Genomic DNA, 25,314 nt, shown 5'->3' with positions numbered 1-25,314 from the left:
TCTCCTCAGAGCTCTGGAGTCCGGACAGTGCGGAGGAGCAGGGCTCGACGTCTTTGTTGAGGCAAGATCATTGGAGCAAATGCATATTTCTATGATCACTATTAATAGAGTTTCAGCAGCCTACGTCTTACCTTGTGTTTTATGTTCGGCCACAGGAGCCTCCTAAGAACCGCTCATTGATCGAGCATCCTAATGCCATCAGCTGTCCTCACCTGGGAGCCAGTACGAAGGAGGCTCAGGCTCGCTGTGGGGAGGACATCGCTCTGCAGATTGTGGACATGGTGAAAGGCAAGAATCTGGTTGGAGCCGTAAGTTCTACTCTGTTTTTTTGTTTTTTTAATACCTTTTCAAACAAATTACTTGTCACTTGTTGAGATTTGTCATTGCAAAAAGTTATTACAGGGGAACTTCAGTCATTTTGTGCTGCACTTCCATAAAGCTGGGGAGACTCGCGAGATACAGATTAAAAAAAGAAAAATCAATTCACCTGTTTATAACGCATGCGTTCTGTCTAAAAGTTGCTATCTTTAAGCACAAGCCACAGAGAACATTGTGCAACTGTTTGCACTGGCTGAGTTGTCGATCGGAGTCCAAGCTTTTCTTAACTTTACTTCAATGACGACATGACAAGGTTTGAAGGATTTTCTTTTTTTCTTTTGGTGCAACATGTCGGGTGACCCCTGTTCTGTGTCAGCAGCATCATGCAGGAAGCTAACCATTGTCTCGCCATTCCACAATTATAATGCAGAGCAAAAAACGAGTGCATGCAGTTTGATGCACTTAGTTTCTTATTTTACTTCTTTTTTTTTTAATTGTACGATATTGAAAGAGCAAATTTGCTCTTAATTGTTGATTCTAAGTAAAAACAAGATAAATGGAGAAACAATTCTTTACACAAATGTAAATACTGCTTCTTCAGTTCTTGTAGACTGCTAGCTTTCTTTACCTTCCTGTTTGAAAGTTATTACTTAATATTTTTGGAAAATTTGATATTTTCAGATACTTGAGACATCTACCAAAGTAATCTAATCTTCAAAGTAGCCTTTTACTGTCATGCACTAGTCTAGTTTATGCTTTTGGCAATAATGCACAATTCAGGCGTCTTACCGTTGCATTGTGAATACATTCCTGTGTCAAATCCTATAGTCACTTAAGTTTGTGTTCGGAAATGCGTTGTCAACAACGTATATTGGACACACATGGATTACCATGTGTGTCATACCGTGTGTCACACTATGTACTAATACCATGTAATTCCAGTCAAATTACTCGAACAGGTGTTTTCATGATTTTGTTGGAATATGTATCTCGCCACAAGTTCCATGAGTAGCAGTTTCAGGAGCTTTCTGCCATAACACACGATCTGAAGTTTGCCACGTAGTCATGGATTTGTAGATGTAAGGTTTTCTCATCCATGGTGACTTGAGTTTGACTGAAAGTTCACTCTTTACTTTGGAAACGGCAGCAGCTGGCAAAACGATCTCAATCACAACACACGATCTTCTAAGATTGTGCGACGTGGTCAAAAAGATTGAACACTAAATTGTCCTTGTGATTGTTTTTGCCTGCTGCTGTTTTTTTGGGGCGAGAATAAACTTTTGATGAAAACATACAGTACATACACATTTGGTTGACTGAGCATGATTAACGTCTCTGAATTCAGAAGTCTGAAAGTAGACAAAAGACACCATCATGAGGAAAAATCTAACGATGACCCACAATATTTACAAGAACTGGTTATTCGACCAAACTTGAGCGTTATAAGAAAGTGACTAATTCGATTTTAAATGGATCTCTACTGGAAAAGGGTGATGGTGGATCGCGAAGATTGACGAAGTTGCAAAGTGTCAAAATGCTTAGTTACGTCTGTTTTCCAAGTTTGTGATTGCATTCAGTTCACAAAAGCTCTCTGATTCCATGTTTAGTCCTTGTTTTTTCTGTAGGTAAATGCACCGGTTCTGGTCAGCACGTTCTCCCAGGATGCTCACCAACTGATCAAACTCGGAGAAGCTGTCGGAGCTGTGCTGCAGTCCTGCACTACTTCAAAGAAACCATTCAAATGTGTCGAAATCACTACTCAAGGTACAACTGCTGTCTAAACTACTGGGTCTAACCGGTTTGTCTAAGTTAAGGAGGGGGGGTTGTATAATAGGAAGATAATGTTGTAACGGTTTTTTTCTCCCCCTGGTGGTGTGATTGGGGAACGCACTGTTGTACAAAAGCAGTTGTAGTGTGAAGATGCACTTTTTGCTGTTCAGTTTTTCCAAAATCACCATTTTTACTTTATAATGTGTCACTTGCTAGTGGTGGTAGTTGACTCTATGGGCTGTTTTCTTCAAACTAGGGGATTGCATGAAGTCCTCCACTGGTTACATGACTTCATCAGTACTGGTTGGACTGCTGAACCATGAATCTGACTGTTGCCCGAACCTCATCAACGTCCTGAGCCTTGCCAAGGAGTCTGGGATCACGGTAAAACATGGATCTCATTCCTGCAAATGCCACGTGACAAAAACGAGGTGCGTGTCTTTTTAGAAAAATAATCTTTTCATATCGACTATTCAGGTAAACCAGAGCCACTGTGCGTCTGACGGGGCTGCCAGTGGAGTGTGTAAGGTGGAGATCGAGGCCGACGGCTGCAGCTTCAAAGCCAGTGGTTCAGTTCAAGGTGGCGTGCCGGTGCTGCTGGAGCTGAGCGACAGTGTGTTCAGACAGCCGGTCTCTCTCACTGGGAATCTGCTGTTCTTCAAGGCCTCCGCTAGTCCGCAGCTCCTCTCCTCAGTGGCTGGTAAGAAACAGAAATTTAAAAATGATGCGTTGCCCTTTAATATTTGGGGGAAATAATCCTTTAACACTGAAGTTGTTAGAATAAGGACAAAACTGATGGCTACTAGTTGGTCTCCGTATTAACACTCTGGATGGATCTTAAGATGGGCTAACATATTTGTGACATCTCAAGTAATCATAGGAAGTTTCAGCTACGTAAAATATAAAACAAACACTTCAACATTCTTTGAGCTTACACTCGCACCCTTAAATAATGTCCTCAGTTAAACCCTTATATTAATCTTTCCATTTAGAGCTCTGTCTTTACAACTGTAGTCTTTACTGTTTGAGACATTTTCTGGCAGTTTTTGGACACGGACATATTTGTCCTCTAAGTATATCATAGCGTTGTTGTTTTTTAAGGTGATGCATACAATTCAACCATTCCTGTTTCTGAGTATTTGTCACATAATTTCATGGAAAATTAATACTGTTTAATCATCAGAGTATGTACAGTTCAAATGGGACTCTGCTGTGTATTTCTGAATCTGCCAACCTCTTAAGCCTCTATCTGTTATATATATATATAATATAGACCCATACTTGTTTAACATGCACATATGTCCTTAACTTTGGGTTTTGATAAAGATACTTTTCAAACACATTTTCTTCAAAGTTGACTTTTAACAGAGTAAATATTGCAACACACATTATTCCTGTAGCCAGTTACCCTCCTTAAAGCTTGAATGTATTCTCGGTGGAACAGGCAGATGCAGTATATTATGCGTTTGTGATGCTGACGGATGGTGTTGACAAAATGTGTCTAACTTTAAAGCAGCTGAAGGAGAGATTTAAGGTTTCAAGTGGTAAATGGTGACGGTAATTTTGCAGTAACTGTAATCAAAATAACGCATACATTGCTGTCGGAAAGGCAAAATCTGTAAACTAGATTTATTTATTTATTTATTTATTTATTTTATTTTTTTTTATTTATTTATCTTTTTTTTTTTTTTTTTTTTTGACTTCAGACTTTCAATTTGGATGCAAGCTGGTACTGCGTTGTGACTTCTAAGGACATAATCGTGTTTTTCTTGCTTTCAAATCACACCTATTTCCTCTTGTCGATTGTTCTTTGTTTAGGACTTCTGGCCTCAGAGGGAGTGGAGATCCAGTCCTTCAGTGCTCCCGCAGAGCGCTCTGGGGATCTGTGGTATTGTGTGGGGGTGTCCTCTCTCCCGACAGACCTCAGTGCCTTGAAGCCTTTGGTGAAGGAGGCCGCACAGCTCACCATTTAGATGACAGCAGCAATGCTATGTGTAAATCTTCAAGAGCGTCTAAGACACTTGATCCCTCTAGGTCTTAGCGTTTACAACTAACAACTTACAAGTTGATCATTTGCAGTTCAAAACTTGTATTTTGATAACATTCCAGTGTTTAGGTGAATTAAAAATTACCTGTCATGTGCTGTTTGACCTTTATAAAGCAGAGGTGTAGAATAAAGTACACTTACTAAATCACTGTAAGAACAATTGTATTGTGTTTTTATTTAGTGAACTTCACACTTTTTTTAATTTGTTTTAAAGGGGAGGTATTCCACCAAGTTGCCAGTGTAGTAAGCACACATGTACAGTTTAATTCAATCCAATACAACAGCCTATAATGTAACTTCTAATAAAACTAAAGTTTCTTTTCTTGTAATCTATAGTTGAGGCAGAAGTTTATAGTTTTGGATCACTTTGCATTGTACAGGGGGACATGATATCTCGTAAAAGCTCGTCAAATATGATGCAGTAAAACTACCCAACAGCAGTGGTCGGTGGTATCTAAGTATATTTACTCTCATTCCTTGACAATTCAGAGGGTAATATTGTACTTTTCAGACCACTACATTTCATTTTTTAACATATGTTGCTAGTTACTGTCCAGGTTTAGATTAATAATACTGACTATAATCAACAAATACATTATTTATTATTATGGATGGAGATAACTTTATTGATCCCTTGGTGGAATTCACAAGATTTAGTGTATATATATATATATATATATATAGAAAAATAAGCCAAACTTTACCATCTGCAACATACATTTACACATACAACATGCATACATTTTAATACATCAATAATGTAATGTACTTTATTCTGAAATGGGCCAGTCTGCATAATCGGTACATTTACATTTTGTATCTAAAGTATATTCTATGCTAGTACTTTTAAAATGTTAACTTGTAAAAGAGTATTTCTATGCTGTTGTATTGCTGCTGGGCTGCTCTGAGTACTTCTTCATCATTGCCCAACAGTATAAAGTACTAAGACCTAGTACAACATGGACCACCAACAATTTGTAAAATACTGTATACGAATGTCCTCTAAAATGGACATATTCGTTAATACGACTGTTGACATTTAGATACAGGTTACAGTCTTTTAGTGATAAGTTGCCTACATTGACTCAAGTTCTGTACTATAGTACAAATTTGATGTGCTTGTACTTTACTTGAGTCTTTTCTTTGCATGCCACTTTCTACTCTACTACATTAAAGAGTGCCGTATTCAAACATGAAAATCTTATGAAAGAAAACACAAATATAGTAAAATAAATAGCTCTTGAGGTAGCCACAGTGTGTAACGTTTGCTTTGATTGTTGGTGCAGCACCTGCCTTCAACAGTTCCTGGATGTGCGTGACCACTCTGCATTGTTTGAGCTAATAAAAGGAAAAAAAGTAATAAACTATTTTGATGTTTGTCATTTTTAATGCAATACACATTTGCTGCTTTTAATGACGGCATTTCTTTAAATTCAGTTTTTTCTGATGTTTTTACAAAACAAACAATCCATCATTTAATGGAGAAAATAATCAGTTACATTTGAGCACCACTTCAACCAACTACAGTAAAACCCTGCTTTTACATTAATGCATGAATAATAATATAATATATAATCAATATAATGGGCACAGGGGACATTTTCTGCAAAGTTGGCCTTTTACTTTTAATACTTTATACTTACATACTTTTACTTAAAGGAACAGTGTGTAGCATTTAGGGGGATCTATTGGCAGAAATGTAAACCATTAAGTATTTAGTTTTCTTTAGTGTATAATCATCAGAAAATAAGACTAGTTGTGCTTTCGTTGTGTGACATCTCCTGCAGGAGTGCATCTCGTGCACTGTGCTGTTAATCCTGGTTAGGATTAGGTAAAGCCTTGACCACACTGAAAGTGGGTTCAAAACCATGGCAACGACAAGAATGAGGCAAAACACGGATTGTGAACAGTGCAATGGCTTCTTTTTAGTGCGCTGCTGAAGGCGACGCTCATTTGCACAAGATTTGTATTCTGTTATTGATAACAGAATACAATACTAATATACTAATACTGTTCCTCACGAGACTGGATTGAGGTTATATTTAGGCTCGCGGAGAAAACAGCGTGTTGGGTGATTCCTCTGAATGGTTGCTTGGTTTTTGTCAAGGACCTGCTAGTGGAGAATTGCTGCAGAAGTGAGGAGGAGGAGGAGGAGGGCGGCGAGGGGGGATGGCCGCTGCACATCAATACCAAAATAGGATAGAGCTGCCCGCGACAGTCCGGCACGAGCTAAATTGAGGTCCGTGTGCTGTTTTTTGTGAAGAGCGTTCAAAGAGAGGACGCACTGTCAAGCGTTGAACAACACCGGGACAATCGTGGAAATATGATGAGAGGTAATGTAGCCTTCTATTTATGAATAAAATGGTAAACACAGCTATTGACACCGCGGTGTTGTGTCACTGGAGCACTGACACGTTTGCATGTGTTCTCCCATAGATACTATGTCACTAAAGCAAGCTGAAATTTACGCATACGACTTCTGTGACGGAGACCACCCCGCGGAGCTCCTGGACGCCCTGAGACATTTCTACATCGGTGGCCTGTTCACCGACGTGGCTCTGCAATGTGGCGACTCCGGACAGGTGTTCCACTGCCACAAGGCGCTGCTGTCAGCCCGCAGCTCCTATTTCAAAGTCATGTTCACGGCCGACATGAGGGAGAGGTCGAACGGCGTCGTCAAGCTCACCGGGGTGGACTGCGGGGTCCTGAGCGCGCTGGTGAACTACGTGTACACCGCTCAGCTGAGCATCACGCAGGGGAACGTGCAGAGCCTGCTGGAGGCCGCCGACCTGCTGCAGTTCGTCTCTGTGAAGCGAGCGTGCGAGGAGTTTCTCGTGCGCCTCCTGGATGTGGACAACTGCTTGGGGATGCACGCTTTTGCCGAGCTGCACCTGTGCGCCGGCCTGGAGAGGGAGGCCCGCAGGGTGATGCTGAGCAGGTTCACGGAGCTCATCCAGCAGGAGGAGTTCCTGGAGCTGGATGTCGGGAAGGTGAGATCGGTGTTGGCTGCTCAGAACCTCACCGTGCAGAGGGACGAGGTGTTGATAGATGCCGTAGCCAAGTGGGTGACCCATGACTTGGATAATCGCGTTCACTGTTCTGCAGAGTTGCTGCACTCCATCCATCTGGACCTTGATGAGATGTACTTCAAGGCTACTTTAGAGGTGCACAGACAACGCTTGCCGAGCAGTGGAGACATTTTTAAATCTGTGATCGTTCAGGCTTTAAGGTCCAGTGGCAAAGACGTGTCCGCAAGCAGGAAAATGTCTTCCAGCATGTATGTCATCGGTGGATATTACTGGCACCCTCTTTGTGAGGTCCACATCTGGGATCCTATCAGCAACACCTGGGTGCAAGGAAAGGACATGCCTGACCACTCGAGAGAGAGCTACAGCGTCAGTTTACTTGGAGCAAATATCTATGTGACCGGTGGTTACAGGACAAACACTGTCGAGGCTCTGGACACGGTTTCGGTTTATAACTGTGACTATGATGAATGGACCGAGGGCTGCCGCATGATCACTGCTAGATACTACCATTGCTCTGTGGCGTTGCATGGCTGTGTTTATGCCATCGGAGGATACAGTGGAGGAGCTCCAGAGCAAGAGACAGAATGTTATGATCCCTTGAAAAAGAAATGGTCCCCTTTGGCCAAAATGATCCAAGGTATGCAAAAATATTAAGTGATGTCTTATATGAATCAATGAACTTAAGAAAAAGAACAGAATACATCACTGTTAACAATCTCACATGATCCTCTTTCATTCTTCTATCTGCTGACAGAGATCATGTGATGTGATTGAAAGCTCCCGAACAGCTTGGATGACATATTTTGGAAGATTGGTTTTTCTTCTCACCTGCTGTTTTAGGTCAAGAATGACCATTGGACCTCAATAAATTAATTATTCACACGAGTTCCGCTTCTTTCTGAGCTTTCAGCCACATCCTGAATCATCTCCTGAACCTAGATATAGCTGAAAGCCACGAAATAAATTGAGAAGAGGGAATTGAATGAAAAATAATGCATGTTTTCACATTTTATACAATTTAAAACTGCACTAATCCATATTTTCACATTAACTCTGGATCAGATGACTACTTGTGTATGAAATTGGTCGCTCCATATTGACAAACCCACAAAGCAGCATTGTTCACCTCAGATCTATACGGATCATTTTTAGCTCGTTTTGGTTTGATGGCCCACAATTTTATTGCATTAGTTCAATCCCACTGCTGACATCAATGGCAGCTGATACTTCTGTATCTCTTTCCAGGCAGCAGCAGGGTGAACAGGTTGTGGCTGCGGTGGGTTTTGTCTTGTATTATCCTTTGAGCGCTTTGCAGGCTCCTCTTCTATATCACTGATGCTCCGTAGACGGGTGCCAATGATGTTCTGGGCGGTTTTAATCACCCGCTGTAGAGCCCTCCTGTCCTGTGCCAGTTTGTAATGTTTGCAGTCAGGATGCTTTCTATTGCACCTCTGTAAAAGTTGACAAGAACTTGGCACAGGAATTTAGCTTTCTTTGCCAGGATGGAGATATGTATGATGACCATGTCAGGTTGTTTCTGATGCTGATTCCTAGGAACTTAAAGCCGTTAACTTGCTCCACCTGAGCTCCATTGATGTAAAATGATACGGCGCTTCCTCCAAATGGTCAAAAAATAAATGAATGCAGGTTTAAGTCATTTACATTTATAGATGTGAGTGATTGATCAAATACTTATAACCTCTGTTTCCTTTGAAGGTGTAGGAAATGCCACTGCCTGCGTGATGGGAGATCAAATCTATGTGACCGGAGGTCACTATGGGTACAGAGGAAACTGCACCTATGAAAAAATCCAAGTCTACAAGCCAGATGTCAATGAGTGGAGTATCATTACAATAAGTCCTCATCCAGGTACGAGAAAAAGAGGAAGGTATAGGAATGAATATATGCTGAATACTGTATTCTGATTTGAAATCCTCTGTTTTCAGAGTACGGGCTGTGTTCTGTGTCTCTCAACAACAAGCTGTATTTGGTGGGTGGACAGACAACTGTCGCAGACTGCTACGACATAGAGAGAGACGAATGGAGACCAATATCATTGATGAAGGAGAGGCGGATGGAGTGTGGGGCAGTGGTCATTAATGGTTGTATTTATGTAACAGGGGGATACTCCTACTCAAAAGGGACTTATCTGCAGAACATTGAGAAATACGACCCTGAGCTGGACTCGTGGGAGATTGTGGGGACTCTTCCAAGCCCAGCCAGATCACATGGAAGTGTTTGTGTTTACAGTGTTTAGTATCAAACCCTCATCACATCATTTTGTGCCAAAATGGATCAGATTGTGAACTGTACTCTGTCAAAGTCTGCAAATGTCAGATACTATCACACATGTCTGAGTTAGCCCAGTATAACGGCTGTTAATAGAGAGCTACCCATTTGCCAAAGTGTGAATATAATAACAAGCATTTCACTTAAACTCAGGGGCTTCATCATTAGCACTTTACTTTTAAGTATTTCTGTTTTTATAGATGAAAGAAAAGACTGAAAAGAGAAAAAAGATGACTGTATATGAGTATTATTCAAATCCACTTTATATATATATGCAAAACCCATCTCACTGATGTACTAGGATACTCCAAATAATAATTTCCCTTTATTGATAGAAATGTACTATTACTTGATTTAATAAATCACTACCAGTATAATGGGATTTCTGCCTGAATTCATAGTGAGCTCCATATATACGTTTTATCACATTGTTTCTAAACAGTCACTGTGAGATTTATGTTTGGCTCCATCCTATAGACTGTCAGCTTTTATATAACATTTGATATAAGTTATAGTGTAGAGGCAAGGCAAATGCATTTGTAGAGCAATTTTCAGCAAAAAGGCAATTAAAGGTGCTTTACAATATAACAAATCTAATATTACAAAATTGTAATTTGGGATCATAAAAGAACACAGGTGCTCTTGATTGCTTGCTTCAAAAAGAGAACGAGAAGGTGTTTGTTTCCCGAAAACAAATTCACAAAAAAGTCTCCTCATGTTTGATCATTTTTTTCTTTAATTTATTTTCAGCTAATGGAGTGAGAAAACTGCTCACACATTTCGGCTTGAAGCTTTGATCAGAGCATGTAATGGCAGACTCTTTTTTTCCATTGTACATCAATCAACACTAAAACAATTTCACCTTTACACATGTGACCAGTGGTGAAAGAAGTACTCAAATATTTCAGTAAAAGTAGCAATACCACAGTGTAAAAAAACCCCACATCTGTTTCAAGTAAAAGCCATGCATTCACAATTTGAAAAGTACATCAAAATATACAATAAAAATAAAAATAGAGTTACATTTTAAGAATAAAATACAACAATTAAAATAGTATCTGTACAATGACACATACAAATGAAACAATAGCTAAATATTAAATGGCAGCACATGTTTTGACATCATCGCTGTAGTAACATCGACTCACAGCGACACCCCGATGCTGTGACCGCCATCACACGGATATCATGATAAGTGTAACTGTCTACAGCTGCTCAGAGTAGCGCGGGGACGACCTCTTTTTGGTCCTCGGTGTGTTCCGTAGCACGCAGTCTCACAACGTGCGAGAAGAGAAGTGAAGACTTTTGGTTTTGAACGGCTAAAAGTGCTGCTAGCAGAGACTCAACGAATCGTAAGTATAACTTTTCGAGGAAGAGTGAGAGGGCGTTTATGGTGTTTATTATATATATCTTTTGAAATGTTCTGTAGGTTTATACAATAACCGTAACGTTAGGCATTCTCGTCTTGCATGTTTTAGCAGCATGCTTTTGCTAGTATGGAGTTACGCCGAATGTAGTGACTAATAAACCATAACGTACTAAAGTATTTTGCGGCTAACTAAATGTCCCACTAAATAAAACACGTACTTTCACCGTTGCTGGACTTAATAAGATGGGTGACTTAGCTTTCCGCGTGCTAACCATGTACAGTCTACGGTACGAACACAGCGTGGCCGGTGTACAGCTGCAGCAGATACATTAAGCTAAGCTAGCATGTTAGCTATCAAGTTAGCAGCAACATTGCATCAGGACAAACGAAAACTTTCTGTTCATGCAAAGTATATGCTAATTTTCACATGTAGCTAGTTTTAAACTGGCTTCTTTGATTTCAGTTACAGGGTCAAGTTGTTCAAGATATAAAACCAGCTTGTTTTTCCTGCTATTAAGGTTTAACCAATTATAAATGGATTCATTAACGTGACACTAACACCAGAGAATAGCTGCTGTTCATGGTTCATGGTTCAGAGCTGTTTAGAGTGCAATATAAGTTTGGTTCATTCAAATTAAAAAGAAGAAAAAAAAACTCGTGGTGTTGCAAACAATATCTACACAGCTGAGTGTTCTCCAATAAAATGGAGAATTGCATTTTAAATGTCTGTGTTCAAAATCTTGAACACAACCTCATTAAAGGATTTTATAATTTAAAATGTCTAGGTTACACTGAATTATCCAGAAACCCCAGAATAGCTAGTTTAAATTTTAAACAAATGCATGTGTACGCATGCCAGGATTGAGGCAGTGATTTAAAAACTACTGAAGATCAACAACTGATGGAATAGACTAATGTGGATAGAAATTGTTGATTTGGTTTCCTAAGATATACTACTTGTTTTATCGTCATATAATCTTCATATTTTCCTAATTGTTTGGATTACTGTTTTCTACACAGAACAATCATGGCAGAAAAGAAGGAAGAGATGTCTCCAATTGAGGAGAAAGTGGCACGACAAATAGAGGTATTCTGATTTCATCATATATTTTGTAAAAGTCCCTTTTTAAATTCAGCTCTAAGAATGTCTCTCATTCCCACCTCTAGTACTACTTCGGGGATCACAATCTTCCAAGAGACAAGTTTCTCAAAGAACAACTGCAACTCGATGATGGCTGGGTGACTTTGGAGACGATGCTGAAATTCAACAGGTTTGTTATCTCATCGCATTCTCTGCTGTAAAACAACTACTCATGTTTATCTGATTCATTCACTAAAAGATATCCTTTGTAGGGATGAGTGTTAGGATTTTATCGATACTACTCATCGGTTTGGTTCCTTATCGATACTCTTATTGGTTCTTTTGGATTATATTGTGTGAAAAAAAGACAATATGTGATTAGCTTTAATTTATTAGACTACTCTTATTAGCAAACTCTGAACGTTACCAGCAGTGGACGAGGGCGGCTGCTTGCCAAACAGCCGTGAACTAATTTATGCAGATTTATCTGATCCTTGTCCAAATGTTTTGTAAATTGCTAGTATTGCCTCCCTTACTTGTGAGGGTTTTATTGCATTTGTGGCGAGAGTTATCAGCATCTACTGGAGTAAAATGTAGCCACACTTTCGATCTTTTTATCTCTGCCGTGATGCGTGTCTCACGCTGTACTGAGCCGGAGTCGGAGTGTGTGTCAGAGTAAAGCACGACTCCGCCCCTCGTGTAAAGATGGGCACAGAGACAGAGAGGTTTGTAGCGCTGCCTTTTTACACAGAAATCTCACTCCTTAACTTCTAAAGTACCGATCGCAAAACCGTTAACTCCGGACTTTATCAATACTCTGTGTACCCTTTGCATAAGCTTAACACGGGTTGTGTGGTTTGAGTGACCTGGGAGGACATTTTGTAATAAATAAAGTAATGTCTTTAAACACATAAATTAAAATTACCTTTTCCTCTTGGATAGAGAATACAGCAAAGCCCGATGTGCATTTATTTGTTGCTTACATTACTCACCCCGTACAATCAAGTAATAGTCATTCATAAATCTTTTTAAACATTGTCCTTACTTCCACTGCAGTAGTGCTCCAGCATTAAACTGTCTGCTCAGTGCGAGTCCTGACATTTGAGCACAGGAATCCAGTTATTCAACCTGATGCCACAAGGAAGTGCTTTTGTTTTTAACAGCGGAAGAGGAATTATTTGGTTTCACATCCCTGAATGGGGTCGTGTCTGCGCTTCCATAACAAGATAGGGCAACATCAACTAAAAACGTGAGAGACAGACAGTGATGACTTAACAGTTTGTGGAGCCATTGTATGACCTACGACCTTTGACAAGCGGGGTGCGATTAGCACATGACCTCACCCTGTCCCTAGACACATCACAAAGAGAGGCACACCTGCATGAACAAAGTGACATTTTGCTGAATTTAAGAGGTATTCATGCCGGGCCATTAGAATTAGAGACCCTCTTACTGACTACTTGGCAAAATCCAACTGATTAAAGTCTATATATATTTGGAGTTTTATGCAGACAGAAGTCGGTGTGAGTCAGCACTTTAACTTTTTAATCAAGCCTAATTACTTGAAAGAGCAGTGTAGTAGTAATTCAGTTGCCTTTTTATTCCCCCTTTGAGATCAGAGTGTTTGTGTTCTCGTTCCAGACTGAAGTCTCTAACTACAGAAACCAGCGTTATCGTTGACGCTCTCCAGAAATCAAAGACTGGAATCCTGGAAATGAGCGAAGACAAGACCAAAGTCAGGAGGGCTCCAAACAAACCCCTCCCAGAAGTGAATGACGACTACAAAGACGCTCTTAAACACAAATCCGTTTACATGGTACGCTTTTAAATTCCACCCACACTTTTATCTTTGTAGTTTGATTGTTGCTTAAACTCTACATTTGGCTCAAATTAATGCCGTATTATACAAAAGTTCTGTGATATATTCTACTTTCATGACGGTTATAATGTTCAGTTTCTGTGATTATTTCGGAGGCTGTAGTTTGTAGCCCCGTTGAACAGAGAGGTGTTCCTGACGCTCATTGATATAAATAGGACCCAATGATGGGAACACCACTCTAAAACCATTTCAAATATAACCTTCATGACGGTAGAATATATTGCAGGACTGCATTAGCTTTGGCTAGGAGTACCTAATAAACTGTTTATTTACATTATATAAAACTATAGATAAGATGTTTCCCTAGCAAACATCGACATATCATGGCGCACCGTATTTGTTCAATTTACATCAATATAAATGTACATTTTGCATTCCACATATTCTGATTTAATACTAATGTTTTACCTACGTTTTAATTTTTTCTCATCTAGAAAGGTTTTCCTCTGGAAACGTCCCTCGATGAGATTCAGGAGTGGCTGAGTGGGAAAGGCAACATAGAAAACATTCAAATGAGGAGAACCCTGCAAAGGCAGTTCAAGGTAAATTACATTTATTATGCAACTATTCCAATTGTATGCTTTTCCAAGGAATTTGGCGAGATTTTTCTCATTACTTGAATGTATTCTTTTGTAGGGATCAGTGTTCGTCTGTTTTGACACAGAAGAGTCATCGAAGCAGTTCCTCGGACATTCAGACATCAAATCGTTCAAAGACAATGACATGATTGTGTTATCACGGTAAGTTGCACTGTTTTCTTGCTTTAAAATGTATCTAAAGTGGACAAATACTGAGTCAGCACAAGATCTGATGGATGATGAAACGTGGTAGTGACATACTTTCAAAGATGTGAATGCAGAATTACTCTGTAAATGCAGTGTGTGTAAAGGTTTATTACCCCTCTAGTGCGTCAGACCTGAAGTCAGATGAGCACATTTCTAGAATTGAATGGATTTCTTTTGACTGTTATAACTTCTCGGGGTGCTTACTGTCAACCACTACTCTGGGTGCAGATAATGGAAGTCGTGTTGTTGGTTATTTCTGGGGGTTTTCTTACAGAATGACCGTACAAATGGACTATGATCAAAGCTACGTTTAACAGACCCTTTTTAAAAACAACAGCAATATGAATTGATACAGCAAAAATGGATGTACTGTCATTTTAAAATGACGCATATGTGCATACAAGACATGTAAAAACTAGAATATTCAGGCTATTGGCTGTGTGCATGAAACACCTAAAGTTTAACGGTGTCGTCGGTATGCTCTGACAGGGTTACTAAAAAGTTAGTTTAACTTTTGATCTAGAAAAAGAAGAACTTTTGAATATTACTTTCTATAATGTTGTCATTGCTGTTGTACTTGCAGAGAAGACTACCATGCAAAGAAAGCAGAAGAGAGAAAACTGTTCAAAGCAGAGTCGAAAGCAAAAGCTAAACAGTGAGTACACAAGCAATACCTCACTGTCCTAAAACATCCATTCTTTGAAAATGACTGACATTCCTCCCAAAAACTATTTAGGGACAAGGACAAACAGCAGAAAAATGCAGAAGACAAAGAAATGGTGAGCTCCTCCTGAGTGCTAATCAGCTTTGCACTCGTTTGGGCTCTGGTCACAGGAATAATAATGCGCCGTTTGTGTTGCAGGGTCTGCTTTTGGATGAACAGATGGGATGCTTGTTGAAGTTTTCAGGAGAGCTTGAAGACGTTTCCAGAGAGGACTTCCATGAACTGTTCTCGGGCCATGGAAAGATTAAGTGGGTTAATTTTACAAGAGGGGCCAAAGAGGTAAGGAAACTCTACAACTCAAGTCTGGCACTCGGGGTGCAAAGATGAAATGTCATTTAAATAAAATGTTTTTACTTTCAACAAGGGCACCCTGCTGTTCGATGGGAACGCAAAGGCAGCGTTCGATAAAGCCAAAGAGGCAAACGGAGGGGAATTGAAAATCAAGAACAACAGTGTTAACTGGCAGGTGTTAGAGGGAGATGACGAGAAAGATGAAATGAAGAACATCATCGATGCTCAACAAGAATCATACAACAGGTCCAAAAACAGAGGTAAAACTTAACAGCTGATCTAAAACAACTTGTAAATCACCCATAATTGAATCCATGATTTTGTATTAATGTGTGGTTTGTGTTAAAAGCTAGCAGAGGACGATCAGGAGGCAGAGGAAGAGGAGGCCGGAGGGGAGGAAGAGGTGGCAGAGATCAAGGCAGAAGTCAGTACAAGGGCAAGAAGATGAAATTCGAGAGCGACGATGAGGACGAAAGTAAGTTGAGCATCCTTCGGAGCTTCAAAACTGTGTTTCACTCGTGCATGGTTACTCATATTGGATCTACTTTGTGCTTTTCCTCCAGAACCTGTAGTCCCAAAGAGAGAGCGGGAAGAAGAAGCTGTTGGTCCCGCAGCAAAGGTTCCCAAAACTGAAAACGGATCTTAGTCACACGGTCACACTCAGAAGTTTTGTGAAAAGATTTATTATTAACATTGAAAATGCAGAGGCAACAAAAATCCATTCCAGTGAGAGTTTCAGGCTTTGGAGAATCGTATGAAGTCCACCTGGATGTCGACCTAGAGAACAATTTGCAAAGCGTCGTCAGTTTTCAGCTTTTTAAGTCCCTTTATATTGTGCCTCTCACATTATTTGTGTGCCTATATTTCTCTTCTTAAGATGTTTTTGATTTTATTATTCAACATAAATCTGCACTTTGACAACAATGTAATTACACCTGAACATTCAGTGGGTTTCGTAAGACCTGTGTGACATCTAGGATTTGTGCCATTATGTTGTTTTTCTTTGTAGATTACCTACAGCGAGTTACGAGAATCTGCTTTGCTATTTTTTTTTTTTTTTTTTTTTAAGTTTGCATTTGTGAATAGCAAATAAAACACAAAAATGAATCAATGTGTGGTAGTGTGTTTTTAAAATTACGCCTTGACACAAAAGATGGCTTACCGATTTCTTTTTGTGGAACTTGTAAGATGCTGGTAAGTCGTATCTTAGTTCTGTGAAGAGAGTACTTAGTCAGTGTTTGAATATTTCAGTTCTAGAGTACTGTGTACTGTAGTATTCTTACCTGCTATTACTTCCATCTTCATTCCCCAGTCATTGGCCTTCTTTTGAATGTGCTGTAATCACATGAGGATTTAAACATGCATTTCAGTCTTCACACTACAGATGAGTCAGTTATATAAATGAGGAGCTAAGATTTGACTTTGCTTAACTTCAGGCTTCAAAGTAGAGCCGCAACAAGTAGTCTAATTTAATTAATCGATTGACCGAAAAACAAACTATTTTGATTATCTAATCTGTTTTAGTATTTTTTTGTCATACAAAAATTGGACATTTTCCATTTTATCAGATTAAACTGAATATCTTGGTCTTGGATTGACAAAACCAGACATTTAAGGCAATCACCTTGGACTTTGAGGCATTTTTCACTATTTTCAAACATTTTATAGACCCAAAGATGAATCTAGAAGTTAATAAATAGTGAAAATAAGCTTAAATTGCAATCAAACCTGGCTTGGACTCTCCCTGACAGCTCCATCTAACATGACAATGCTGTGTATGTGGATGCTGAACACTCACCGCTCGTGTTGATGTCTTATGGAGTGAATACACTGCTGTCTTTGCCATCGTTAAAGCGGCCCATAAGAACTTCATGTCCATGCCTTGAACAAAGAATACAAAATATATAACATGCATGTAACTTGATAGGACTACACTTACTTAAAGGGGTACTCAAAGATCAGTATACTGAGATACTGTGAAAACGTGTTAAATGTCTCTTGTGGCTTTGAAGAGAGCCGTCTAATGCCATGTTCATGGAGTTACCCTGGTTAAAGTCTCCAGCCTCTGCTGGCCCGATTTGGAAGTCCCCTAATGTTATAGAAGCACAGTACTAAATCACCCAGTAGCCCATTAAACTGTGTCCTCACCCTGGTTGTGTTTTGTCCCAAATGGTGGATTCATTATTACAGTGTCAAACTTTTTGGCATAAGCATCAGCCTCCAGAGAACACAGGTCACATTGGACCAGATCCACGTTAGAAATCTCAAATTCCTCTGCGTTTCTCCTGAATATGTCCAGTGCGTCGTTGTCAATGTCGAAGCCGACGCACAAACTGAGTGAGAGAGAGAGAGAGAGAGAGAATGAATCAAATGAGGAATTAAGCTAAAATGTTGATATGATGAAAACAATGTTGGATGGTCGGATACTCTCACCCTGCGTTCAGCATCGCAGCCCCAATGCTGAGGACTCCACAGCCACATCCCAGATCTGCCACTAGTTTACCCTCAATGTCATCAAACGTGCTCTGGATCGTATACAGCATGCATGCTGTGGGGGGAACAGAAAGTCAACGAGAACAATGTGCGCTATCAACAAACTCCAATAATAAGCACGCGTTGTCACCTCACCAGCTATATGGGGACTGGTCGGGTATTGCTCAAGAAGGATTTTTGGCTCTTCAAACGTGTCCACTTGCTGTAAACAACTCTCTAACTCTTTTAGCTTCATTACTAGCGACTGTAATGTCCTAAACCTATGTGCAACCGGTGTGATAACACTGGTAGGTAGTTCAAACGGTTATTCTTCGGCTATTACCGCTGTAAGTGTGTATTTAATGCATATTTGAAGACGACTTCCGGAAGAATGTGTGCAATGTGCATCAACCAAAACAATCCGACTTTGATCATTGAAAGCGTGATGGTAGTTCCTCCAAGATGTTTGTTTTATTAAATACATTTATTGTATGCGACGTTTTAAATAAGGTATTTTAGTTAATTAAAATACAACTGATAATACAACTGATAACAAGATTGCTGAAAAAAAGAAGTAATAAATAATGATAAAAAAAAGTGAAATACAATTTATGTACAACATCAATAAAGTGTTTTATAAAAGTGTAACATAGGGGGATTATTTCATTACAATTTAATTGTACTAGTGCAGTGAGATTTATGTTTTTCAGTCATGCGTGCTGAAAACGACCAAACTATTTTAGAGTATGATATATTTTATTACAATACAACTGATAACAAGATTACCAGAAGAAAAAACAAAAACATCGTAATCTAAAATAAAATAAAAAATAATATTTACATAATCAAAGATTATATGTAATAAAAACAAATTATAACAATAATACATAATACAAGCGCAATACAGTGTATGTACAACATGAAACAGTGAAGTTTCTTCTAAAAGTGTAACATAGGGGGGTTATTTAATTTGATAATTTAATTGATAATGTATCTACTAAATGCTTGGCCCTCTCCGCACAGCCCTGTGTTGCATGAATGCACTGACATGATGTTTTATCAGTCTGATGTTAGAGGCGGACCGTCTATTAGTGACATAGAAACAGGAAAACTAAACAGCACGCATGACTGTGCATGAACCGAGCTGGTTAAGCAAGACAGACGCCTCGATTCTGCTGGATCAAATACTTAAATTAGATTCCTGTGAGTCATCGCTGCACACTGCGCGGAGGGGTGAACTCGTCAGCCAGCGACCACGTTAACGATTCGTACCGCGAGAAAGCCCGAGAACATGGAAACAAGACAACAAAAATAAATTTGTGGACAACAAGCCAGTGTGCATGATGGCGGCGTCCCTACTGCTGCGCCGGGACAAGAAAGCCACGGCCGCCCACTTGAAGGCAGACTTGAATCGGGCTGACAATAGCTCCGGGGTCCGACAGCTCCAGGAGCTGCTAGACACTGTGCTAAATCCCGAAACACCAGCGGCGGACACCGAGGCTCTGGACTGGTGTAAATGTCTCATTGCAGGAGGCGAAGGTTTCGAGGAGTTCTGCAAAACCGTCCGGTCCTACGACAACGCGACTCTGTGCGGCTTGGTGTGGACGGCGAACTTCGTGGCGTATCGATGCCGGACCTGCGGCATCTCCCCGTGCATGTCCCTGTGTGCCGAGTGCTTCAACAACGGAGACCACACGGGCCATGATTTCAACATGTTCAGGAGCCAGGCTGGCGGGGCCTGTGACTGTGGAGACAGTAATGTCATGCGAGAGAGTGGGTAAGTCCGAGCTAACGCTAGCTGCTAGCTTAGCTAGGTAGGCTAACTCAACGGCCGGTATTGTTTTGACAGGTCTTAGCTCACTTAGCTAATGCTAGTTGCTGATCTGCGTAGTCTGTTTAGCTTCAATACAATATCGTAGTGTGGCATGAGTGTTTGCTTTTATCCATTTTGTCAATCTATCCACATTACTGATGATTATTTACAGCACCAATAATCAACCCTACATTATGGTTGCATTATTGATATAGAGGTATTTGGTAATACCAAATTTCTCCATATTACCCAGCCCTATTGCTGAAACAGATACATTAAAGTCATAGCTATTATTGTTATTCTTGATTATACCATAATGTATAATTTAGCTTAGATACAATATTGCAAGATTGAGGCAAAAGATATTATTTATATCATTCATATCATTATATATTGTTATCAATATCCCAAATTCTTACCCTGTAATGCTCACCTAATGATGTTTAAACCTCAACCCAATCGAATATTCAACTAAACACAGTGCAGTGCTGTGATCACAAGTATTACATCTATTAAAAACAATTATAATGCAACCTTCTTGTTTGGCAGGACCAGTATGGAGCCTCTACTGGAATGATAATATAATTAAAACAGGATGAGAGAGAGAGAGAGAGAAGGCCGCTATAATGTTTATTAGCGGTCTGGAACATCAACATTTGTTTGTTTGTTTTCTTCCAGGTTTTGCAGACGGCATCGGTTGAGAACCGGGGAGAATCTCCCCTCAATACCTCGAGACCTTCTCTTGATGTCAGAGATGGTTCTTCCTCACTTCATCCTCTGTATCATACAGTATCTGAGAGACGGATACGTTGAACCAGGTGAAGACACTCATGACAGTCTTCTCTTTGGGGCGATAATTTACTTTGGCCCTCTAACCATCCTGAACAAATGCTGTAACCATGAAAAATGACTTTGATATTTTCTATACGATGTGGATCTCCTGTTGCATATCGAGTGCAAAACGGATATTGCTGTGCAAGCGGGATATGCGTGTTACTCAACTGTTCACATCCAAAATGATGTTCACAAAGTACCGAGTCTGATCATATCTCTTATCTTGCTTTGCCAGACACCTCGACTGAGCGAGATCTGCAGAAGGTCCTGCAGCAGCTGGAACCTCAGATCTCCTTCCTGGAGGAGCTCACCAAGATGGGAGGCGCAATGAGGACTGTCCTGACAAAGATCTTGACCAATCAGCAAACATTCAAGGAGTTGAGCATGGGTAAATATCCATACTGGAGTTTGTGTTGGACCAATTAGCATTGTCATGTCACAGACTTTTAGTGGTTTCTTTCTTTCTCAGTTTTGGGTAATTTGTTTAACATTATTGAAGTAATGTTATTGTGTAGTTTCTTTGTCACACACAACAACATTTTAAAACTTGAAAAAAAACCTGCCTATTCTAGAATTTATACCTTTTTATTGTTAAAATATAAAGAGGTTTTTTTGGTCTGCATTATTTATATATATATATATATTTACTTAGATTCTGCATATTTGCTTGCGATCAAGTTCTTTCCTTTTGATATTTTCACTTAAAACAATTGTTGCGTTTTCTGTTTTGCGTCACTGTTGCAGGCCAAGAGGAGAATTTGTACGCTAAAAAGAACTATGACAAGTATCTGTCAGCCTTGCAGAATTCAGGTCTGGTGTCTGTGGAGGAAAAAGCCCAAGCTGCTGCTGCTACAGCTGATGTCACAGTGGGTGCTGAAGGGGGTGCAGGAGCAATGGTCCTATTGGGTGAGATAAACAATTCTTAACGTATTCTTAATACCCATCTGTCAGCCGTTGGACATTTTAAGGAATCGGACGTCAGTGTGTCATAGCTTATTTTAACACATGTTGAATATTTCTGTTCGCGTGTTGTGATATCTCGGGCAACTGTATGTGTTTGTTTAGTGGCTCAAGATGCTGCGAATGGCTACTTGGCTAAATGTTTTTCTTGGTTTTCTCAGGAACCACCGCACCAGAGAGCCCAGATGAGTCGAGTAAAGAGGTGTGTGCCAGCATCACGCAGAGAATAGCTTACTCATTGTAACCAGTTTGTACTTAAATCTAGTTACAAAACATCATTCCTGCATTTTTTTTATTAATAGATTAATAATTTTGTCTTATATAGACATATTTCTTAAATCAGTTTATATTTGGGCATTTTATTTAAACTTACATAGCTAAATGATGAATCAATTACCAATTTGATATGACATTATGGAAAGTAACTGTAAAACATTTCTTCTCCCTCTCAGGAGGACCAAGATGCAGGACAGTCTGTTGGACAGAGGAAGCGGGTGAAGCTGAGCAGCAGTACCAAAGGTAAATGTAAAGAAAATATAATGCCCGAGTACATGTTCCACCAAACGTCCATCTTACCGTGTGCCTTTTCTGCCCTCAGACCAGTGTATTATTGAAACTCTGAAGCACAAGTGCTTTCTAGAGGAGTTGCTGTTTTGGACAATAAAATACGAGTTTCCTCAGAAGATGGTCACTTTCCTACTAAACATGTTGCCAGATCAAGATTACAAGGTATTTTCTCTCTCTTACTTGCCTTCATTTGCAGAAATGCAAGTCTTTTATCACTTTTAGATGCACGTCTGGCCTTCTGTTGTAACAAAAATGTCTTTGGATGTCATGATATAGACTCAGGTAACTGAAATGATGATATATATATATATATATATATATATATATATATATATATTAAAAAAAAAAAAAAAAGGTTTTGAAAGGAAATTAAATCTTTTTTTTTTTTTTTTTTTTTTAAGCGACAGCATCATTACAGTAAGCCTTAATATGGGCTTTTCTATTCCTCTCTGGCAGATCACATTTACAAAAACATTTGTTCAGCATTATGCGTTCATCATGAAAACACTGATGAAAAGCCACGAGTCAGACACCATGTCCAACCGCATTGTACATATTAGTGTGCAGCTGTTCAGCAACGAGGAGCTGGCTCGACACGTGACGGAGGAGTGTCATTTGCTGGACATCATGGTCACAGTCCTCCTCTACATGATGGAGAGTTGCCTTATTAAAAGTGAACTTCAGGGTAAGTTGTCCAAATGTGTCAGATGCAAGTGTATTGTCTTTCTCCACATAGTTGTCCCTTTTCTTTTTGATTTTAAATGACTAAATACAAAGTGAGCCAAAATTAACTTCCTGTCTGCGTTTTCTTGTTTCTTCCTTTAGATGAGGAGAACAGTCGCCATGTTGTGGTGAACTGCAGTGAAGCTCTGTTGAAGAACAACACCTACTGGCCGTTAGTTAGTGATTTTATTAACATCCTCTCTCACCAAAGTGTAGCAAAAAAGTTCCTCGAGGACCATTCATTGTTGATGCTGTGGATGAGCTTCGTGTCATTTTTCCAAGGTAAGTCATGGTCTCATCAATTTGTTACCTGTGCACTAATTTTGGAAAACATTTCCACAATAAATTGAAACTTTGAATGCAGAACTAAGCATCTAGTACTGCTACTCTAGTTGCCCTGCTGTATATCTGAGACTAATGGTCATGAAGCAGGTGTTGCTCTTGGAGCCCAAAGCATCCTCTCCATGAGGTCAAACACAACACCTGATTTAAACTTTATGTATCAGCAGTATGCTTCGTCAGGCAGAGACAGACCTCACTAAATGACTGTGTCACTGAATTAGGATTGTGGTTAGTGCTGCTCTCTTGTCTGCTCTACCACCACGTCCCTAAAAATATCACTCACCCTTTTCAAAGTGGGCTGGAGTATCCTCTTGCTGACTTAATGTGCAGTGTCACTATTACATCGTATGCATGTCTGCAGCACTGCTCCTGCTTTAAATTCCTGTGTTTAATAGAGATTTATTTGGCTTTCATCAGATGCATTTGATTTCTAAGAATAGAAACGTATTTGCTAAAATAGCAACACACGCATACACAGGCATTTTAATATGTGCATGATCAAAGAAGTATATTCAGGGCTCTATGTAACATGTGGTGACCATCTAACATTCTAAACCATTCCCTGCTGTGATAGGTATGAACCTGAATAAGCGGGAGTTGACTGAACATGTGGAATTTGAGTCTCAGACGTACTATGCAGCGTTTGCAGCAGAGCTCGAGGCCTGTGCGCAACCAATGTGGGGCCTCTTGACACACTGCAAAGTCAAAGTAAGTCTGTCTTTACACTCGGACTCCTCTCACACACATCTCCTGTGTGCATTCCTGAGGAATGATTAATGGAACACTTCCTGGCACTTCCTGTCTGACGTCCGTATCGGGGGTTTAACATAAATTGTCTGTTAACAGGAGACGCAGGAATACAGTAAAACGGTGGTACGCTACTGCTTGGAGACCCTGCAGATCTGGTTCGATTCCATTGGCTTTATTGACGAGGTATATTCAAAAAGCCAAACCTCTGTGTTTACAAGCCAGGCGTTCTCCCCACCTGTTTCTCATGGCTCTTAAATCTCTTACAGCCCGCTCCAAATCAAGTGACATTTCACCTGCCACTGCACCGGTACTATGCCATGTTCCTCAGCAAGGTATGTCAGAAGCTCTTATCTCTGAAGACATAATTCTATAGTATTTACTTGTGTGTTTTTGAAGATAATTGTTTAAAAATTCTCAGGCTGTAAAGTGCCAAGGCCTGGACCTGGATAGCCTCCTGCCTGACCAAGAGATGCTGATGAAGATAATGGTGCATCCGCTCCAAATCCAGGTATAACACTCGGCCCATACACAGATATGTGGTTGTTGTTCATATCTATATTCTCTGCCAAGTCTGTAGCCACATGTTAACTAAAATGTCGTTATGTATGGCTGTAGGCATCCCTGTCAGAGATCCACAGCAACATGTGGGTCAGGAATGGTCTGCAGATCAAGGGACAGGCCATGACCTACGTGCAATCCCACTTCTGCAACTCCATGATCGACCCAGACATCTATCTGCTCCAGGTGTGTATTGCTTTATCACAGAAAACTATCGGTGTCACTCATACACCGTTTTAACAATGATCATTATGTTCATTTTCTGTTCCTATTTTAATTTCTTTTTCTTTTTTCTTTTACAGGTTTGTGCATCAAGACTAGATCCTGACTACTTTATCTCAAGCGTTTTTGAGAGGTAAGCTTTCACTCTTACACGTGCATTCATGTAATGTTTTACAACTTTAATGCAATGCCGGCTTCTGTCGCACAGGTTCAAAGTGGTCGACCTGTTGACCATGGCGTCCCAGCATCAGAACGCCGTGTTGGACTCTGAGCAGGAGAGGCCGATGCTTGAAGGCGCGCTGACCTTCTTGGTCATATTGACGAGCCTTCGAGTTCATTTGGGTAAGTGGTGCAACAGAGGATGCACACAGTCTACAGAGAGTAAGAGGAGGGAATTAACAAACCGCTTACAATATAATAACACAAGCCTAAGTAAGCCTTTATAGTAAAATAAGCCTCTGGTGAAATAAAGCAGCATTATTTTAAAGGAA

The 25,314-nt window shown here is 40.0% G+C and overlaps 5 protein-coding genes across 7 annotated transcripts in view; 4 read left to right on the top strand and 1 right to left on the bottom strand.

Moving 5' to 3' along the window:
- Positions 1–4,295, top strand: part of phgdh (phosphoglycerate dehydrogenase) — a 9,290-nt gene extending 4,995 nt beyond the window's left edge. The window contains exons 7-12 of the mRNA XM_076107911.1: positions 1–61; positions 156–308; positions 1,944–2,082; positions 2,345–2,472; positions 2,566–2,788; positions 3,907–4,295. The exon at positions 1–61 is cut by the window's left edge and continues 88 nt beyond it. Coding sequence (XP_075964026.1) covers positions 1–61; positions 156–308; positions 1,944–2,082; positions 2,345–2,472; positions 2,566–2,788; positions 3,907–4,061 — 859 coding nt within the window. The 3' untranslated portion in view covers positions 4,062–4,295. The remainder of the gene's footprint in view (positions 62–155; positions 309–1,943; positions 2,083–2,344; positions 2,473–2,565; positions 2,789–3,906) is intronic.
- A 2,220-nt stretch (positions 4,296–6,515) lies between these two features.
- On the top strand, positions 6,516–9,534 carry klhl23 (kelch-like family member 23). The gene is made up of 3 exons (XM_076103741.1): positions 6,516–7,801; positions 8,881–9,033; positions 9,111–9,534. The coding sequence occupies exons 1-3, from the start codon at positions 6,556–6,558 to the stop codon at positions 9,419–9,421; spliced, it is 1,710 nt and encodes a 569-aa protein (XP_075959856.1). The 5' UTR covers positions 6,516–6,555; the 3' UTR covers positions 9,422–9,534.
- A 1,139-nt stretch (positions 9,535–10,673) lies between these two features.
- ssb (small RNA binding exonuclease protection factor La) lies at positions 10,674–16,689 on the top strand. The gene is made up of 12 exons (XM_076107888.1): positions 10,674–10,805; positions 11,843–11,909; positions 11,990–12,093; positions 13,545–13,719; positions 14,217–14,324; positions 14,419–14,522; positions 15,151–15,222; positions 15,304–15,346; positions 15,430–15,570; positions 15,656–15,842; positions 15,932–16,057; positions 16,146–16,689. Exons 2-12 carry the CDS (start codon positions 11,850–11,852, stop codon positions 16,226–16,228), a joined length of 1,203 nt encoding a protein of 400 aa, XP_075964003.1. The 5' UTR covers positions 10,674–10,805; positions 11,843–11,849; the 3' UTR covers positions 16,229–16,689.
- Positions 16,250–20,088, bottom strand: mettl5 (methyltransferase 5, N6-adenosine). The gene is made up of 7 exons (XM_076107898.1): positions 18,211–20,088; positions 18,016–18,130; positions 17,731–17,915; positions 17,381–17,463; positions 16,866–16,917; positions 16,745–16,794; positions 16,250–16,359 (listed from the first exon to the last, which is right to left on the bottom strand). The coding sequence occupies exons 1-7, from the start codon at positions 18,308–18,310 to the stop codon at positions 16,318–16,320; spliced, it is 627 nt and encodes a 208-aa protein (XP_075964013.1). The 5' UTR covers positions 18,311–20,088; the 3' UTR covers positions 16,250–16,317.
- ubr3 (ubiquitin protein ligase E3 component n-recognin 3) overlaps positions 19,153–25,314 on the top strand; it is a 30,916-nt gene continuing 24,754 nt past the window's right edge. Inside the window, exons 1-16 of one of the 3 annotated variants that reach the window (XR_012959025.1) lie at positions 19,153–19,831; positions 20,546–20,685; positions 20,937–21,089; positions 21,446–21,607; positions 21,823–21,863; positions 22,114–22,180; positions 22,260–22,390; positions 22,685–22,913; positions 23,054–23,233; positions 23,868–24,001; positions 24,140–24,226; positions 24,310–24,375; positions 24,462–24,551; positions 24,659–24,787; positions 24,904–24,956; positions 25,032–25,165. Coding sequence is in view for 2 of the 3 variants with exons in the window: in XM_076107863.1 (XP_075963978.1) it covers positions 19,395–19,831; positions 20,546–20,685; positions 20,937–21,089; positions 21,446–21,607; positions 21,823–21,863; positions 22,114–22,180; positions 22,260–22,390; positions 22,685–22,913; positions 23,054–23,233; positions 23,868–24,001; positions 24,140–24,226; positions 24,310–24,375; positions 24,462–24,551; positions 24,659–24,787; positions 24,904–24,956; positions 25,032–25,165 (2,233 nt within the window). In the remaining variant the exon portion in view is untranslated. The remainder of the gene's footprint in view (positions 19,832–20,545; positions 20,686–20,936; positions 21,090–21,445; positions 21,608–21,822; positions 21,864–22,113; positions 22,181–22,259; positions 22,391–22,684; positions 22,914–23,053; positions 23,234–23,867; positions 24,002–24,139; positions 24,227–24,309; positions 24,376–24,461; positions 24,552–24,658; positions 24,788–24,903; positions 24,957–25,031; positions 25,166–25,314) is intronic. The other 2 variants (XM_076107863.1, XM_076107872.1) reach the window with 2 other exon arrangements.

This window comes from Anarhichas minor, unplaced genomic scaffold (genome assembly GCF_050575085.1).
Source record: "Anarhichas minor isolate MPS153535 unplaced genomic scaffold, ASM5057508v1 ptg000004l, whole genome shotgun sequence".
NCBI classification, from domain to species: Eukaryota; Metazoa; Chordata; class Actinopteri; order Perciformes; family Anarhichadidae; genus Anarhichas; species Anarhichas minor.
The sequence above is the reverse complement of the archived record's forward strand: the minus strand, read 5'-3'. Positions and strand labels throughout refer to the sequence as shown.

Excerpts from the sequence above, each read along its gene's own strand:
- klhl23 (XM_076103741.1), top strand. The coding sequence starts at position 6,556 with ATGTGTTCTCCCATAGATACTATGTCACTAAAGCAAGCTGAAATTTAC. Across the intron at positions 7,802-8,880 it reads TTTGGCCAAAATGATCCAAG|GTGTAGGAAATGCCACTGCC; the intron begins GTATGCAAAAAT and ends TTTCCTTTGAAG. Across the intron at positions 9,034-9,110 it reads TACAATAAGTCCTCATCCAG|AGTACGGGCTGTGTTCTGTG; the intron begins GTACGAGAAAAA and ends CTCTGTTTTCAG.
- ssb (XM_076107888.1), top strand. The coding sequence starts at position 11,850 with ATGGCAGAAAAGAAGGAAGAGATGTCTCCAATTGAGGAGAAAGTGGCA. Across the intron at positions 11,910-11,989 it reads AAGTGGCACGACAAATAGAG|TACTACTTCGGGGATCACAA; the intron begins GTATTCTGATTT and ends TCCCACCTCTAG. Across the intron at positions 13,720-14,216 it reads AACACAAATCCGTTTACATG|AAAGGTTTTCCTCTGGAAAC; the intron begins GTACGCTTTTAA and ends TTTCTCATCTAG.
- mettl5 (XM_076107898.1), bottom strand. The coding sequence starts at position 18,310 with ATGAAGCTAAAAGAGTTAGAGAGTTGTTTACAGCAAGTGGACACGTTT. Across the intron at positions 17,916-18,015 it reads GCTGCGATGCTGAACGCAGG|TTTGTGCGTCGGCTTCGACA; the intron begins GTGAGAGTATCC and ends TCTCTCACTCAG. Across the intron at positions 16,360-16,744 it reads AGTTCCACAAAAAGAAATCG|GTCGACATCCAGGTGGACTT; the intron begins GTAAGCCATCTT and ends ATTGTTCTCTAG.